The sequence below is a fragment of the Pollicipes pollicipes genome, unplaced genomic scaffold, assembly GCF_011947565.3.
Source record: "Pollicipes pollicipes isolate AB1234 unplaced genomic scaffold, Ppol_2.1 Scaffold_5724;HRSCAF=6776_pilon_pilon_pilon, whole genome shotgun sequence".
NCBI lineage: Eukaryota > Metazoa > Arthropoda > Thecostraca > Pollicipedomorpha > Pollicipedidae > Pollicipes > Pollicipes pollicipes.
The window spans coordinates 3,778,528-3,796,994 of NW_023596746.1; the positions used below are offsets into that span (position 1 = coordinate 3,778,528).

Sequence of the window (18,467 nt, forward strand, 5' to 3'; positions counted from 1 at the left end):
AACAGCTGGCGGCGAGGAAATGACCGCGACCACAGTCAGATAAAGTCGCACACCCATTGGAGAGACGCACAGCGCGACCAAAAAGACCCCCGCAAAGCCTGATTATGAGCTGTCCCTGGGAGGTGCGGCGAAAGGTGCAGCCTCGCGGCGTGCTGAGCGCGTCTCTGAACGTGGAGATTCCCAGCGGAAAAGCCTGATCTCGGTCAGGTAAGCCACTCACGAGCTGTCCCTCGGAGGTGCGGCTGAACGTGGAGCCTCGCGGCGTGCTGAGCGCGTCTCGGAACATGGAGATTCCTAGCGGAAAAGCCTGATCTCGGCCAGGTAAGCCACTCACGAGCTGTCCCTCGGAGGTGCGGCTGAACGTGGAGCCTCGCGGCGTGCTGAGCGCGTCTCCGAACTCAGAATGCCCCGCGGGATTGACATGGTATCGCTGAATGCCGAGCCACGCGGGATCGATAGCGTGTCACTGAAAACAGGGGACAGGGGCGCGTGCTCTAGTGAGCATGTTACGCAGACAGGTTGGAGCACGGCCCAAGCCATTTACCCTACAAGGAGGGCTCACCCGAGAGTCTCTGGGTGTCGGTATGCGGACATTCTTCCTACGTACGTGTCCCATGGACGAATATTCAGCACGTTACTGATAAATCAGATTCTTAACACCCCTGCTTCGAACATGTAATAAGCCGATAGGTTCAAAAGCAAGAGTACTGCCCTCATCTCGTTAGAAAGCAATTAGTTGCTTGCAATGGGGGTAATGAAGCAAATACTGCGCAAAATCCAGGATCCATTGATGTCGTATTTTACGAAATGCTTTGAAGTCAGAGCGTGAAAATAAGATGACGGAGATCGTGGAGGGATGCAGACAAGCTTATCGTCAGCTATGGGGGATTTTCAGCATTTAAATCATCATCCCAGATTGATTCAATGCCACGAGAATCAGCCATCGGCATTGCAAGGTGGTAAACTAGGTGGTAGTTCGCAACACAAACACGGCAAATATCGACTGATGTGCCGGGCCTGAACACTTCCACCATAAATAAGGCTCTTAAATCGACGGCAGTTCAGACGGTGTGCATTATTTCTACTCCGACTGTTTGTAAATAGCCACGTGAGCTAAGCGAGGGTGGCACCCTTGGGCGGCCGGATGGTTACAGTATTTTATTCAAGATCAAGATGTCCAAGTTCGACTCCTGGCGCAGGGAACCTGCACTGGTCAAGTTTAGACGTGCGGTGCCACCAATAATCTTAGCAGTGGTATGCGTCGACAAATAACCCAGCGATGAACTAGCTGCATCCGGCAGATAGCGCCTTACAACACTGCCTCTAACAGCGGTAACTGATGCAATATACGCGACGCTTATAGTTACAGCACCAGTGAACGACACCTGAAGGCGCCGGTAGGTCAGCACCTTAGCTATGCGTCTGGGAAACCAGAGGTACGGATTTGATTCCACGCGGTGTCCGTCCTCCCTGCAGGGTGAGACGCAAGCGACGCAGTATGGTCCCAACGGCTGAGGGCGTCGTGGAACCATAGCCACACACGTCCACCACCATCTGAACAGTTGCGTAACACGGCGAAACGGAATCTATTAGCTGTTACCTGCTCACGACTCGTACCTGTAGCCGGAGGTGCGGGGGATGCTGAAGGCGTCGCTGCAGCTGAGCGAGGTGCTGCCCCGCGACGCGAAGGAGGGGAACGAGCGGTCCATCCACGGCTCCTCCGCCTCCAGCACGATGCTCTCCGATTTCTGGTACAGTTTCTGTCGAATTAGTACGGCGCACTCACTAAACAAGGGCGGTCCGCAGCTATGCGTGGTCATCATGTCAGAGGTGCGCCAAACCGGCGACGAGGGTGGCCGAAAGAGTGCATGCTCAAGCAGGATGCGCAGCGCCACTGCGTGTTCTGCAGCAGAATCGCAGCAGCAAGAAATTGATGAAATTTCCAGCAAAGCGGGGAGGTCTCAAGGAATGGGAAGACATGACAGCCACACATAAGCTTCTGCCCATTGTTTAGAACAGAAAAGCATAAGCTGAATAATTGCTTCGCCTCTGCATTGAAGCGTCGTGCAAAGTGCATTAAAACGGAGCTTGCACGTAGCACCGAGGTTCGCACCAAGCCGAAAGCAGGATGTGATTACCAACATATTCAAAACTCGACATACATTACGGCTAACTCACCCGCTTTCTCCTGGTCTCGCTGGCAATTTCAGCTTCCGTCTTGGGCTTGTGCTCGTCGGGCTTTTGCTCTTCGGCTCCATCTCCCTCGGAACGCTCGCCCTCGGGCACCGTGTCCTCCTCCTCACCCTCCTCCTCCTCTCGGATGACGTCAGTTCTCTCTCGCAGCAGCACAACCGTCTCCTGAATGGTTACGTTGAGTCTCAGCAGGATGTCTAGCAGGAGGCCAGCCTAATTTCAAACACGGGACATAACATATTGATATCGAACGCTTCGAAATGAACTGACAAAAATTCACAGTGGCACAGGACATAGGCGACACTGCGTGTCAGCACTAAAGGCTCGACATATTATTGTTTGTGTATATTGTTTATTATTGCACTTGGTGCGCACTTGGCAAGCACTGTATATGTAAAGCACTAGTACAAATCACTGTGAGTCAAACGACCGCAAAGTCGGCCAGGGAATGGTAACCACGCTTATTTATGTAACTGACCAGTTCACTTGATCACTCATTTGAGTTATATGACTTAGTAGCACAGGTGGCTCACCATAGTCATAGGTCGATTGACCGGGATACATCGACATTATAACACATCCACTAAACCAGCGACAGGTAAAAACTGCTCTAAAATTGATATAGACTCCGTGCACGTTCTCAACAACTCACGTACCAGGTAGCAAAATATCAACAAGACCGACCCGCGAATGCCTATCCAGGCAGCGGGTCTACGTGCGACCACGGCCGGCCCAGGTGACCCGACCCACAGCGCGCCAGGCGTCGCTCGGTGAGGCGCCGGCCAACTCACGCTCTCCCTGCCAGCCGCCGCCACCTGCGGTTTCTCGGGCTCTGGCGCACCCAGCGGCGCTCGGTCGGCCTCGGCCGTCCGCAGGGCGGCGCCACCGGCGGGCTCGCTGCCCGGCTCGGGGCACCGCTTGGCCGCCAGCTCCACCACCGTCTCGGGTGTGATGGTGCGCTCGCTGGTCGACGACGAGGCCGTGCCTAGGACGTGAGCGAGCGGTCAGGGTCGCGGTGACAGGAGCGAGCGGTCAGGGTCGCGGTGTTGGGACGTGAGCGCGGCGTCAGGGTCGCAGTGCCTGGGACGTGAGCGAGCGGTCAGGGTCGCGGTGCCTGGGACGTGAGCGAGCCGTCAGAGTCGCAGCACCTGGATTGGGTCGTGAGACGTGAGGTCGCCGGAATAAGACACGGTGCAGGGCGCGGTTATAATTGGGCGACTCTGGACGTTATGAGGCTAGACCGTCTCTGAAATAGTCGCTGCGTCGTTGTGGCACCGGTTATGAGATGAGACCATCTCCCAGGCAGGACACGGTCAGGACCAGAGTCATGCACCCACGTGATCAGGTGGAGACCGCGTCTGAAATGGGTCAGCCTCAGATTCGGAGGTAGTGGGCCGCATCGTCTGTCGTACGGTGGCTGGCCTTGTGTTCAGTGAGAGATGTTGAGGGATTATGGCATTGACCTGACCACGATGGCACTGATCTACGATATCTTATGTTTTGCATCCGCAGCAATGCCAAGTAGACAATAAATTTATGACTGGGTATGTAGTGGAAACATTGCCCAAGGCCCTCACAAATGGAAGGTCACCAGTTGTCACAGATTCAAAACATTTACAATGCATCTAACCCCAGAAAAGCACACAGCATTTACTGCAGTCAAAGAGTCGAGGTTTTGTGAGGTAAGAGCTGCTGAGTGACCACCCCAGCCGTGAGACGCTGTCCTCAGAGTGCGTCACGACAATGGGGCGGCACTCTGAGCTCTACAAATAGTCGGCAGCTGTAGAGTAGTAGAGTTCTACAAATAGTCGGCAGCTGTAGAGCAGTAGGAGCTCTACAAATAGTCGGCAGCTGTAGAGTAGTAGAGCTCTACAAATAGCGCAGTAGAGCAGTAGAGTTCTACAAATAGTCGGCAGCTGTAGAGCAGTAGAGCTCTACAAATAGTCGGCAGCTGTAGAGCAGTAGAGCTCTACAAATAGTCGGCAGCCGGGAATGGATGGAACTCGGGGCAGCTGGCGCTCGAAGGTGCGGGTACAATAGAAAGATCCGTGGGAGGGACGAGAATTCCATTTCCGTCGCGGAAATTACTTCATTCTTTCGCCTGTATGGTTTTTGTTGTAGTGATTTTCACCCTTGCCTTTGCGGTTGGATCAGATGTGACCAAGAGAAACGGGCATAGGTGAGGAACGTAGCCAAAATTTTCATCAGGGAGGAAGGGCCAAATGCCGAACCTTCCCTCAAATCCTGCGAGCTTCGACCGAACTCCTACGAAATAGCTCAGTATCTAGCGTAAACTTCTTGGGCCGGCGGTGGGGTGGGACGTAGCTTCCTTGACTCTCCCTTGGCTCCGTCCCCGGCACAGGTGCTGAAGGAATCAGCGCAGATATTTATGGACGCCAGACGACGTGAGCAGCAGTATCGCAGCAGTAATGTCGTGGACAGAACGGAATCCAACGAACTGGGGCGGAAGAGCACTAAAAGACGACAAAAACCGGATCATTTATTGAATTCCTCTTTCGAAGCACTTTGGATTGGCCCATTGTTCTCAGATTAGTCTGATGTGTTGAATGAAGGCGGTTCCCAGTACTACGCAGTCTGATGATGCCAATTTTATTTTTTGGTGTAGCTTTGTGTCAGGTGGCTTCTTATCACTCGCCTTTTCCTAAGCAAAAATAATCTTCAACTTTTTGCATGGACTGTGCAACAGGACGACAGGGAGTGGATAGTTTTTGCAACACTCATCAGAGACAGAAACAGAAGAGAAAGCTTAAATACCCCGATGTTCACCCAGCTTGTGGCCCATTTCGGATCATCTGACTCGCATTTTCTTTGTGACAGGGTACTGCTGTTGTTTTGGATAAAGTCAGAACACTGCCTAATTTTGAATTTTGGTTGGCTCCATGTCACACATAGCTGCCATTCATCGGCATCGGTTTGAATATTACTCACCTTTTCCGTGCAGTTACGTGAACCGGTGGTAAACTTGACAGAGCTAACAACACTTACCAACCGTGGTGTTGCAGCTGACGCTGCTCACTGATCATGGGGCTGCAGCTATTAACACTCACCGACCCTGTTGTCGCATCTGACGCCGCTCACCGACCGTGGTGTCGCATCTGACGCCACTCACCGGCCGTGGTGTCGCATCTGCCGCCACTAATCGTCCGTGGTGTTGCAGCTGACGCCACTCAACAACCGTGGTGTCGCAGAAACCAACACTCTCCGGCCGTGTTGTCGGAGCTATGCACATTCTCCCACTGTAGTGTGGCAGCTGACGCCAGCCAACAACCGTGGTATCGCAGAAATCAACACTCTCCGGCCGTGTTGTCGGAGCTATGCATATTCTCCCACTGTGGTGTGGCAGCTGACGCCACCCAACAACCGTGGTGGCTGAGCTGTCGACACTCACCAACCAATATACCGCAGCTGTCGACATTCACTAGCCAGCATACCGCAGCTATGGACACTCACCGACTAGGGTTTCGGAGCTGGAGTCGCTGCCGCCGCCGGCGGTGGCGGCGCTGGCCGCCGGCGGCGGAACGCTGAGGAACTGGCCGTCCCGCTCTTTGTCGCGCAGCTCGACGAAATGGCTCTGGCTGCTGCAGTCGCTGCCGGACGGCGACGGCTGCTCCTTGATCTGTTGCAGGCCGCCCACGGCTAGCGAGGAGGCTGCGCTGCCGCCCAGCGAGTCCGGATTGGTGCGTAGCTCCTCCTCAACTGCGGCACGTCAGCGATAGGATCAGGCGGCCGTCGCGCAGGCATTCAGCTGCAGCAGCGGCTGCCACTGGGACTGGACGGTGGGCGGACTGCGGTGTGGAGGGATGGGAGCTTGGCAAGTGCGCAAGGTCCAGCCAAGCTAGAGGAATCTACTACGGAATAAACAAGCTACGGTTTTACGACAAGCAATGATGTGCGGGTAAATTCTGCTGAAATGAACTCAACAGCGGGGAAAGTTTCGACAACATCCACTTAGTCCGTATTTGACCCCATGGCGTCCAGATTTGGAGCAGGAGCAGGGCGAGACCTGCCAGCTGTCCCAAACCCCCAACAACCCGATGATGTCCTGCGAGTGACGAGAGCTGTGCTAACTGAGCAACGGTCGTACGCAGGGTGCAGGCAGGGCGATCACGTCGGTGCATGGGCGACGTGATCCACCCTCTTAGGTCCCGAGGGGCCGGAAAGACTCGCGGGACCGACGATTAAGGGTTCGGAGGGCTGTCCGGAGGCCTTATTAGAGACCCGGCCAGGAAAGCAGGGGATACAGTTAGCCGCGTGCCAGCCTAGGGACACCTTTCTCAGGCAGGGGAAGTCCGGGGCCCGTGACGTGAATGTGAGTCAGAACATCGCTCGCATTTGTCGCGACTCCTGAGGCCATGAGCGGCCCTGTGTCGGTCAGGGACCCAAAGTGCCTAACAGGGGATGCAGTATCGGCGACGGGCTCCAAGTATGGGTACATTTTCTGAACAGAGACAGAGGTGGCGCGGGAATGCCAGAGGGCCCACTGTCAGGCCCTCTGGCATTGAAAGGAGATATGACACATCGAAATAGGGTCCACAATAAGGCGATGGAAGCGCCCTGTGGACACGAAGTACCGAACGAAAGACCCCCTACCCCGCTAAAGCTATGGGGCTATTGAGCCAAACTGGATTCACTGTGCCAATGGTTGGGTTTCGTGTATTGGAAAGAAATCCTGTTGCGTCAGTGCGTGGGACCAATGTTTAATGTACCCGTATGGAGTTCTCTAAATCATTGGTCTTTGTAGGTAAGACCAGACTGCTTCCTCATGTTAGTTTCCTAGTGACGTTTACGAAAACATTTTTAAATAGAAAAGTCCTGTTGAAAGGTGAGACGGGCGTTAAGGTTCAACCGTGTCATTTTATGTGGATGCTCTGAACGGAATACAGTCACGGCAACACCAACAATAGACATTCCATCATCGCGTAAAATTTTAGCGACGTTGGAAACGCCAATGCACTCCGAGCACCAGCCAGAAAACCGTTGAGATATGCGGGTCAGAATATCTTATTTTTTAAAGAGTTTGTTTGTAAATACCGCTTTCCGATAACAGGTCGTTTTCACCCGCTCGTTGCCCACTGTCTGGTGTTACCTGCGATGTCAGCGCTTCGTGGCTTAAGGAGACTGCAATGCCGGCTGTTTTTTTTCTTCTAAAGATTGCAAGCACGCAAGCTCCAAACTATTTCATGTAATTGTTACATGCTAAGCCATTTAGGAGAAAAAAAGGAAAATCACACGCAAACCTTGGTCAGCCATATTCTGCTTAAGCCCGTTTATATTATCCGTGGTGTTCAATTCATGGTCACCAAATAGATGTGTATAACACGCAAACTGCTGGCAGCGCACCCGAACGTTACTGGCGTAGAACGGACCGAATGAACTACGGCAAAACGAGAGGCGCAGATGGGACATTCGCTGCGGTACTGTAATCCCTGTTTCGTCCCGTCCACCGCCTTATAAAGCGCGCTAAAGCCGGTGAGATCATTTCTTGATGGTGGGGCTTTCACCGGACCCCCACATCAACTCCGGTGTGCCCCCCTTACCAAGCCTTTGGCTGCTCCCCGGGCCGTACGTACAGCGTCGGTGGGTCCAGCGCCAGTGCTGCCCCCTCAGCGGCGACTCGAACACGTTCCCCTCGCTGCAGGCCGAGACGCCTGGGGGCAGCCCGCGCGTCAGCACCGCACCGCACACAGGTCAGGCATGCGGGTGCGACATGGAGTCGGGTCAGAGCTGACGGCCTGTGCATTCGGAGACGCGTTTGCCGGCTCTCTGAGCATGGAGTGACTTTAAACGCTGTGATTTAGGCTTTTGTGCGGATTATTTGTACCTTGTTGCGTATACGCAGTTAAAAGGGCGAGTTGATGGTGTCATTTCTATAGTCTTTGTCATTCCGGGGATGAATTATTTCCGTGAGAGCGCTATGTGTGAAATGTATTAAAACACATCGATGTGAGGACAATTGGAAACCTCACATAAAAAGTCCTTTTTTGACTGTCGATTTAAGCCTCGAAAATCTTACACCACTTCCGTCATCTGCAGGCCATGAAAAACATCGTATGTACTTAAATTACGTATGCTGCACATAGGAAAGGCTACATCTTGACCCGGTTTTATCAGAGTAAAGCAATTTGCTCAGTAGTCGTTTTGGTATAACATCCAATTAACGTTCAAGCCATACGTACGTTGGGGACTAATAAACTGCAATGCCAGTCAACTATTAGTCCATTCGAAACGCCAAAAGCTCCCATTAACCGATCCCGTCTTCAGTTCCGCCTTTGCCGCTTGCGTGTGGCATGCTTCCAAATCCTCCGACGCTAAGGTTTCGGACTGATCCGCTAAGGCAGCGGATCAGTCCGCCTGTTGTGGCGCAGTCCGCAGAAGAGCCCACTCGGTTCCAATTGGTCCGACACGCCACGCTTCCGTCACGCGAGTCTGCGGCAGTTCCGACGGCCAGAGTGGTCGGCGGCCGGGGAGCACCGTGTGTGTGTGTGTGTGTGGTGTGTGTGTGTGTGTGTGTGTGTGTGTGTGTGTGTGTGTGTGTGTGTGTGTGTGTGTGTGTGTGTGTGTGTGTGTGTGTGTGTGTGTGTGTGTGTGTGTGTGTGTGTGTGTGTGTGTGTGTGTGTGTGTGTGTGTGTGTGTGTGTGGTGTGTGTGTGTGTGTGTGTGTGTGTGTGTGTGTGTGTGTGTGTGTGTGTGTGTGTGTGTGTGTGGTGTGTGTGTGTGGTGTGTGTGTGTGTGTTGTGTGTGTGTGTGTGTGTGTGTGTGTGTGTGTGTGTGTGTGTGTGTGTGTGTGTGTGTGTGTGTGTGTGTGTGTGTGTGTGTGTGTGTGTGTGTGTGTGTGTGTGTGTGTGTGTGTGTGTGTGTGTGTGTGTGTGTGTGTGTGTGTGTGTGGTGTGTGTGTGTGTGTGTGTGTGTGTGTGTGTGTGTGTGTGTGTGTGTGTGTGTGTGTGTGTGGTGTGTGTGTGTGTGTGTGTGTGTGTGTGTGTGTGTGTGGTGTGTGTGTGTGTGTGTGTGTGTGTGTGTGTGTGTGTGTGTGTGTGTGTGTGTGTGTGGTGTGTGTGTGTGTGTGTGTGTGTGTGTGTGTGTGTGTGTGTGTGTGTGTGTGTGTGTGTGTGTGTGTGTGTGTGTGTGTGTGTGTGTGTGTGTGTGTGTGTGTGTGTGTGTGTGTGTGTGTGTGTGTGTGTGTGTGTGTGTGTGTGTGGTGTGTGTGTGTGTGTGTGTGTGTGTGTGTGTGTGTGTGTGTGTGTGTGTGTGGTGTGTGTGTGTGTGTGTGTGTGTGTGTGTGTGTGTGTGTGTGTGTGTGTGTGTGTGTGTGTGTGTGTGTGTGTGTGTGTGTGTGTGTGTGTGTGTGTGTGTGTGTGTGTGTGTGTGTGTGTGTGTGTGTGTGTGTGTGTGTGTGTGTGTGTGTGTGTGTGGTGTGTGTGTGTGTGTGTGTGTGTGTGTGTGTGTGTGTGTGTGTGTGTGTGTGTGTGTGTGTGTGTGTGTGTGTGTGTGTGTGTGTGTGTGTGTGTGTGTGTGTGTGTGTGTGTGTGTGTGTGTGTGTGTGTGTGTGTGTGTGTGTGTGTGTGTGTGTGTGTGTGTGTGTGTGTGTGTGTGTGTGTGTGTGTGTGTGTGTGTGTGTGTGTGTGTGTGTGTGTGTGTGTGTGTGTGTGTGTGTGTGTGTGTGTGTGTGTGGTGTGTGTGTGTGTGTGTGTGTGTGTGTGTGTGTGTGTGTGTGTGTGTGTGTGTGTGTGTGTGTGTGTGTGTGTGTGTGTGTGTGTGTGTGTGTGTGTGTGTGTGTGTGTGTGTGTGTGTGTGTGTGTGTGTGTGTGTGTGTGTGTGTGTGTGTGTGTGTGTGTGTGTGTGTGTGTGTGTGTGTGTGTGTGTGTGTGTGTGTGTGGAGGGAGGGGCAGGGGCGCCGGTGACACCACAAGTCATGTGTGCCATTATTTGAACTGGTCGTCCAGGCGTTTACACAGGGAGCGGGCAGTAATGGCAGCGATGTGTACGGCTCAAACACAGAGAACCTGAAGGCAGCGGCAAATGCCTGCTCGGTGCGACACAGCACGGCGCTCCGTCACCAATTCATACCACAACATGAATGGGTATGTGTGCGTGTCCAGGAACGTCACGTTGGACGGAGCTCGGTACATGTGATTGCCGCGTGAATTTGCATGGGTAAGGCTGGTGAGATCTGTCGGCGCGAAGTCAGACAGCGTTAAGGTTGCCCGTGCAACCAGGTAGAGAAATTTCCGGCGCGAGCCGTGCGAATCTCTCAGGTTAGTACAAAAACGAGTACGTCGTAGAGTGCGTATTGGCTTGGTAAACACCTGCGTACGTCATTCATTTTGTCTGACATGTAAACATGACTGTGTTCCATTTACGACGCATGCGAGCTGTAGGACTGTTACCTTACGCTGGTGCAGTTACATCTAAGTCGGCTCAGTTACAATTCTGTTGACTGGACCCCATCTACGGCTCGCATAAAAAGACTAACAGAATTGGTACCGCGCTGGCTCAACGAAACTGTGTTCATTCTGGGTGGAAAAGACGTAGTCGAGCAAAGATCGGCTGAATAGGTCGTGATTTTCTTGCTACATAAAAATTTAAAACGTGAGTCAGTAATTCACGCTAGACAGTGCACGTATAAACTTATATCTCGCAGCAGTCACAAACACACATACAACCAAAACCGCCACGTCCGTGCACGGTTTGCAGGAGCACCCCTTGCAAACCCCCTAGCGGCGTCTACCGGTCCCGTCCCCCCCCCCCCCTCCGCACGTGGCCGTCACCGCCGCCAGCCACCCGGCGCTGAGCGTGGGCCGGCCGAGCTCACAGGAGACGGTGCTGGCGGTGGAGATGCGACGAGACGACTCGCCCTGGCCGATGCGCAGCGTCGTGCTGAGAGCGCTCTCCCGCCGGCGCGCCTCCCCCGGCGGTGATGTTGGGTCGTCCCTGCCGGCGGCACGCGCGCGCCCCGGTTACCGGCCATGACGTCACACGGTCGGCCGTGACGTCAGACGATCACCGGTGAGGTCAGCACGCCCGAGTCGTCCACCGGGTGATAAGTTGACAAGCGTTTTTATTGCTCTTGTTTGGCTGCGGTGCGCTGCGCAGAGACAGCGTCGTATTGACGGGCGGCGTGGGTGCCACCGGGTCTCAGATTACCTTTCTCGCAAGGTGGCCGCTCTTGGACATGAGGTTGATGGCATCAGATTTGTTAACATGCTGCTCTGGGTGCTTTATCTCTATCAACTCAGCTGTTCCAGGCCTGACTGACTTCAGCTACGTGTGCAGCCTGCCATTTCAGATGATTTTCTTTTTTACTCGGCAGGAGCCAGCTTTGCCACGACTACATTTCAATCGTGAGCGAGAGTAAATATACCGGAGCGATTTTAATGCGTGTATAGCAATTCCCATACTTCCTTTCAGCGACTCCAGCGGACTAGCCGGTGAGTTGGCTGCCGCCGCATTCTTGCCATTTAGTCTCCGCTCTCCACCCAAACATGGCAGCGGTGATGAATGTTTTGCATTGGATCCCCGCCGTGCAGATATTGGGGGCACAAACATGCCACTGTCGCACTCCCAGAGTGCACGTGCCCTTGGCTGGGGGTCTCTGGACAGTCAGCTGCCCTCGGCGGGCGTCCGTGCCCTGGTCTCCGCCGACGCCGGTGTGTGGGGCGCGTCATTGGGTCCGTTAGCCGTCCGGCTCCCGACCCGGACTCCGATGACGATCTGGCCGTGTGTCGTCCGAGTCCCGCCATTAGGGGACGCTGTGACGCCGTCGTGCCGGCCTCACGCGGCATCCAGGCGGCCAGAAATGACGACAGGAATGTGCGGCGCACGGATATATCGGTAACAGCGTCACCTCATTGCCCGCGCAAGGGTAGACCACGTGTGTGTGTGTATTACGGCAATCGCGAGGCTCAAATCCACGCTCACTGCAGTTAGCATGTCCCTTGGCCGCACCCCCTACCCGGCTGGATGGGTAACATTGAATCTGGGCAGTGTCAGCCGCATGTAGTGAGCCCCCGCTTTGGTGCGCTGGATGGCGATCAAACCTCGCTTACCGTAGTGTGGCACGACTCCACGTCGGAACAATGTCGGACGATCTCCGCACGTGCTCAGAGTACAGAACAGGCTGCCATCAAGCACGCCACACCAAAACATTCAGCTTGCAGCCGGCGCCGGTCTGCAGGCTGCTCCCGGCGCTCAGCGGTACTCACGAGTCGCCTTTCTCGGCGGAGAAATAGACGGTCTTGAGGGCGTTCAGGACGGTGACGCCGTCCGTGAAGACGCGGTACGTCAGCAGGAACGTGTTGAGGAAGTCGATGGAGAGGAAGCGCAGGTCCGTCAGTCGCTCCAGCAGCCGCTCCGGCGTGGCGTACCGCACCTGCGGCACCTGCCCGGAGAATCAGGCGTCGGTGTCATCGGAGTCATCAGGGTCACCAGAGTCACCAGGGTTACGGGCACGGACGGAGCTACACGGGACTAATAAAGTGGAGGGTCAGATAGATGATTCGGGTGCGTCAGATCGGACGAATAAACATTCTGCATGTTGCGTCTTTTTAACGAGTTTGTGCAAAATCCAAGCATCCTACTACAGGACAAAGATAAATATAACAGGACCTGAAGGGATACGAACTTAACCCATGTCACACACACCAACAGGGTCATGGGCACAAAGGTAACTTATTATCACCGACCACATCCATAACAATGCCATTATTGTATCATACCAATTTACTGAGCAGACTAATCGGCACGATCAGAACAGCTCGGAACAGATGGTCAGAGCGTAAACCTTTTACTACAACCACATCCTGCATTGTAACGCTGTTGCAGCCTCGGCTCGCTGCTCTCAGCTTGCTTTCATCTCCGGATCATGGGCACGGGTCTCTGCCGTTCGCTGCATGCAGGACCTGGCTACCCTATGCGGAGGCTAATCCATAGCCATCTAGGTCACTCACATGCCCACACGCTCACATGACATGTCCTCACCTTGCAGGAATTGAGCGTCTTGGAGAAGCGGATGTCGATGTCGTCGCGGAAGAGCTTGGGGTCATTCCGGATCGAGTGCGGCATGGTCACTGACGACGTGTCCGAGACCGAGCTGCGAAACCAGTTGTTGAACTGCACGTTGTCCAGGCACTGTCGGCGAGAAGTCCGTCAGTGTGGGGGAGGGGGGAGGGGGGGGGGGGACTCAGAGGCCGTCAACGTCCTGAGGCGGGTCTTGACGTTAAGCTACTCCCTTTAACACGCAAGGCCCGGATGGATCCCTTAGCTTAAATATGCCCCGTGCCAGAATGTAGTGTTTGCAATTTTCGTGAGTGGTGGCTACCATCCGTGAGTACATGATCTCCGTGATTTGATCGCGCGAATGGCCTGAGCTCTGCCTTGCACCCCATGTTAACTGCATGTCGCGTGGCATCAGTGTAGTTGACATATGGCCACACCCGCCGATTTGCTCTTCGATCCGACCAAAGCATGCTGTTTCACGCATGCATGCTTTCAGCATGCTTTTACAACACATCGTGAAAACGTGCTGTTTGTCGAAAAGGCCTTGGCCGGAAAGGTCTGAAAAGGCCTGAGATATTAGCAAAGTCACCGAGACCGAATAACCCCAGTTGCCTTCTCCTTCATCATCACCCAGCATCTGTCAAAAGCAGCGGCGGAGGGTGCAAAGGAAATGGAACGAATGTAATGCTGCAGACGACGGTGCATTTGACTTCTGAATGATCACTTGCTGGCAATGGCGCGGGCAGGGGGTGGGTAGAGGGGGCACACGCTCTAGCCCCCCCCCCCCCCTTGGGACTCAACGGCCCCCTGAGTTGATAAGGGATTATATGTCAGTCAGGTATCACCAGAAACGCACAGTCGGCTCCATGCCGGAATGGGTCTGATGCCCATTTGCCAAGCAGAGGCAAAGTTGGGACCAGCGATTTATTTTGGTCGAGGCCCCAGCGTCTGTAAGGCCTCCACAGAGCCCGGCATGGGGCCCTCCGTAGGCAAAGGGGTCTCGAGTCGGCCAGGGGTAGTGTTCGAGAAGCCCGGAAGAGAGCCAGGAGGACCCATCGGGACCGACGGTCAAGGGCCCGATTGGAGGGTCTAAAGCCACGAAAGGCTTGTCTTAGTCTTTTTCAGGGGCCCCAGGCCTACGGGGATGGGCTCTCAAATGAGAGTCAGAGGGCTCTTTGCACCGATTGGGGACCCCTAAGTTGGTAAGGGTCCATATGTCGGTCAGGCACCACCAGTACCACACAGTCGGGCAGTGCCGGTATGGGCCTAAGGGCCCACTTCGATTTACACTGGTCGGGGTCCCCGTATCTGTCAGGGGCCCACAGTACCTGACAAGTGGTCCTGCATTCGCAAGAGGCCCCGACCAAGGGCGGGCCGAGAGATCCAGGCGTCTCATCGGAACCGACGATCAAGGATCCGCTTGGAGGGCACATGGGTTCGTAGGACTGTCTTTAGGACACAAAACACATCACGGCTCGTAGCTTCATGACCTGAAATATCAGCCAGAAGGCCTCTTGCACCATTTGAGGAACTCTGAGGCAACACGGGTGCATAACTCGGCCAGAGACCAACGCAACATCGAGAGCCAGATTTGAAGGCTGGAGGGCCCGAAGGACTGCCCCCCCCCCCCCCGCCCGTGAGGCCGTGAGCTCAAATGTCAGTTAGAGAGCCTCTTACATTGGTTGGGGTTCCTGGGACAGAGGCTCCAGGACAGGATGGAAAAGGCCGCTGTACCATTGTAAAACAAAAAGCGCCAACAATGTATCGCATGCAGTCGTTGAATGCATGATTTCTTCATTTCATTGAAGATACAATTAAGAAACAATTGATTTCGTGGTGGCTTCTGGGTTCCGCTCCGATTATAGAAGGTAAAAATGAAAAGATAAGAAAAATATGCTCTTCGTAAAAATGGGCCACATCCGGCGGTCTTTGTTGGGGGCTGGCCTTTGCCCACCCTGTGCCCTCCCTCGCCAACGGTCTGGCTGCGCTCTTCCTTTCTGGGTCGCTTATTTTGGGACACCTCATTTATCGGGCCCTTAAATCTGAGCTGGGATATTCTTAGAATGTACCACCGTGGTAACAATCATGAACTTGCTTTATCAGGACACAGATTACGCCGTTTCGACATTAACGTGATTTCTTACATAAGCTATGCTGCGTAAGCAGTCCTTTAGCAAAATATCTTTAAATCACAATAGCTCAGGTGTTTCCAAACTTGTCGGCACACAACGAATCTGTTTAATATCTTATGCAGACGGATAAGCGGCCTTACTCGGGGTAGCACCACTGCTCTCGCTGGACATCACCACACCGGCACGAACAACGCCCCTCAGACACGCGGCGGGGCTGCCTCCGACTGACATGGGCGATGTCGCTGACCCAGGCGGCCTTCTCCTGGGCACCCCTCAGACAGGCGGCGGGGCTGCCTCCGACTGACCTGGGCGATGTCGCTGACCCAGGCGGCCTTCTCCTGGGCACCCCTCAGACAGGCGGCGGGGCTGCCTCCGACTGACCTGGGCGATGTCGCTGACCCAGGCGACCTTCTCCTGGGCACCCCTCAGACAGGCGGCGGGCTGCCTCCGACTGACCTGGGCGATGTCGCTGACCCAGGCGGCCTTCTCCTGGGCACCCCTCAGACAGGCGGCGGGCTGCCTCCGACTGACCTGGGCGATGTCGCTGACCCAGGCGGCCTTCTCCTGGGCACCCCTCAGACAGGCGGCGGGGCTGCCTCCGACTGACCTGGGCGATGTCGCTGACCCAGGCGGCCTTCTCCTGGGCACCCCTCGGACAGGCGGCGGGCTGCCTCCGACTGACCTGGGCGATGTCGCTGACCCAGGCGGCCTTCTCCTGGGCGGTGGGCGCCACCAGGTGGAGCACCAGGTGCGTGTCGCCTTTGCGCTCCACGATGAGCTTGAAGTCGAGGCCGATGTGTTCGCGCCGCAGCTGGCCCACCGTCGAGTTGTCGGACAGCGACGAGGTCGACGAGGAGGTCTCCGAATCTACGGTGGCCGGCGCGTCAGGTGCCGGCGTCGGCGGCAGCCAGACGACCTCTCTCTCTCTCCCAACGCGTGCTACCATGCCCGTTCATTTAAATGTAAAGAATGCAAAGCGAAATGAAAAATGTGCGGAGCTCAAGCCCCAAGCGTTTGGGAGGGGACCGGGTGCCGGCCGGGCACCGGCGCTGGCACGGTGACGACCGGGGCAAAAGACGGGCGGACTTGAAAGCTGTCCGATTCCGTCGCGCTGGTGTACCGGTGCGGCGCGCGGGCGAATGAAACTGAATGGTTTTGTGCCGATGTTATTTGTGTGGCATTCGTAGCTGCGTGACTCGCAGCCTGACGATTGTCTGGAAGTCATCATATGCTGCGGACGGACTACACTCGTGTGCAGGCCCATACGCGGTACGCATCCTTTGGTGGATTGGTGCACGACTGGATTGTCGGTGGCTGCACATTGAACGGTGGGTGTCTCCAAGAACCTGGTCAAAGGGGGCATGACATTTGGTGCCCAGGCACATCCATGTATTGGGAAACAATCTGACCATTATTACCCCAGCGGTTTGTAGTGTCATTGACGCTATTCCGGCATCACCTATTGCCACTCTCAGGCTTTCAGCTGAAGTGAGGGAATTTCGACCATTTGTAAGCCAACTTTACCTCTTGATCCTGAAGTGCTGCAGTCAATAATGCATTGTGACGCTACAATACGAAGAAGTCACCTACTGTACGGGCCGGAAGGAACTTCGCCCTTCTAGACGAACAGCTCAGCGCACAACAGCAACAAGCGTTCTGCCTCGTCTGAGCAACATCTTCCCTGGCCGACGACGGCCTGCCCGCCGTTAGGGACAGCTACATTCTGAAGACCCGCTCGCGCACTAACCGAGGTCGTCGTCGTTCTCCGACGGGTCCTCGATCAGGATGGCATCGGCCAGCGACACGCGTCCTATCCCGTTGATGAGGTGCAGGTGACCGTTACTGGTCCTGCAACAAGACAACAGCGGCGTGATCCGACCGCGACACGGAGCGCCTGCAGGCTCCGGCTGTCGCTGCTCCGCCGGCATTAGCTGGGGCAGCGGCGGCAGGGGCTGCCCCGGCCGGAGTGACGGGTGGAGACAGACAGCGGTGCGTGTCAAACTTGCCGCGGCGCGTCAGACGGCCGGCTCTCAGTCCCGGTCGTCGAAGCGGGGCTCGCTCGGGTGACATCCCTGGTTCGCGAGAAGCTGAATGCACGAATATTTTGACTCGGCTTAGGTCGGTCAGCTGGCAAGACCATCATGAGATCTGGCAGGGGTTCAATTGGCGGTCATACCGCAAGCGGTGGAGATAATCTGGCCAGACAGTGCCTGCTCATAACTTCCCGTGCCACAAAGCGTCAGCCGAGCATGCGTCGTTAGCGCCAAAGTCTGCCGTGGTCGAGAGCGTCAGGCGGACTCACCGCGTCGCCAGGATCAGGTGATTACTGAACAGGAAACACTGTCGGATGAGCTCCTTGTCCCGGTCGCTCTTGCGCGTGAAACCGTCCAGTGGACCGCGACGGATCTTCGGAGCCTTCCGCTGCTGTTTTTCGGGCAAAATGTGAACTAGCGACCCTGTGGTAGGCAGAGATATTGCGATTGATCAGCACGCTCTGATTCACCAACCGCGCTATTCAGCAGAATAGCAACCGCCTACCATACGTTATTCGTCTGAATGCGATTATTTTTGTTATTCGGCGAAATCATCCGATGGTTCAACTTTGCCAACTGAAGTGCCATTTTCGACGTTTATTCAGCATGGCAGCTCTGTACTTTGCTTCCAAGTCTACACAAGCAGCGATTCGGCGCATTTCGCTGTGCAAATAACATGTAAGCCTGTTACATGCCTGCTGTATGAGAAGGACCCTTCTACCTCTTGCATGCAAAATCGAGCCGGCCGGAGAGCCAGGGCTCTAGTCCCGCAACCTCCCGGGTTAGCTATTCGCTTGATTCACCCATATTTTAATTGTTCAGAAAGATCACAGGTCAAGGCTTTCACCATGCATTCAGCGTTTACTGCCTGGTGTTCCCCCAACACAATGAAATATGCCAACAACACCTAAGTGATGCACTTGACACACCCCTAAATTACAATCTATCGCTCATTTAAATTTTCACCTCCGGCGTCTCTTCAGGCATTTCTTCATTGTATTAATGGAGCAATTGCAGAAAGAACTGATCGGGCAACTGGCAACACGTAAGCAATCTCTGACGCAAAGCAGGCTACCAATCAGAAACGGTTAAGTAGC

At 54.7% G+C, this 18,467-nt stretch overlaps 1 protein-coding gene across 1 annotated transcript; it reads right to left on the bottom strand.

Annotated features, from left to right (window-relative positions):
- Nucleotides 1–330: 330 nt before the first annotated feature.
- Nucleotides 331–18,177, bottom strand: LOC119102339 (uncharacterized). The gene is made up of 14 exons (XM_037225706.1): nt 18,174–18,177; nt 17,640–17,793; nt 17,085–17,185; nt 16,020–16,204; nt 13,188–13,337; nt 12,413–12,588; nt 11,023–11,141; nt 7,785–7,862; nt 5,665–5,910; nt 3,084–3,178; nt 2,985–3,053; nt 2,179–2,358; nt 1,618–1,760; nt 331–466 (listed from the first exon to the last, which is right to left on the bottom strand). Exons 1-14 carry the CDS (start codon nt 18,175–18,177, stop codon nt 331–333), a joined length of 1,836 nt encoding a protein of 611 aa, XP_037081601.1.
- Nucleotides 18,178–18,467: the final 290 nt, after the last annotated feature.

Excerpts from the sequence above, each read along its gene's own strand:
- LOC119102339 (XM_037225706.1), bottom strand. Across the intron at positions 7,863-11,022 it reads CACCGCCAGCACCGTCTCCT|GCGTCTCGGCCTGCAGCGAG; the intron begins GTGAGCTCGGCC and ends GGCTGCCCCCAG. Across the intron at positions 1,761-2,178 it reads GCGAGACCAGGAGAAAGCGG|AAACTGTACCAGAAATCGGA; the intron begins GTGAGTTAGCCG and ends CTAATTCGACAG.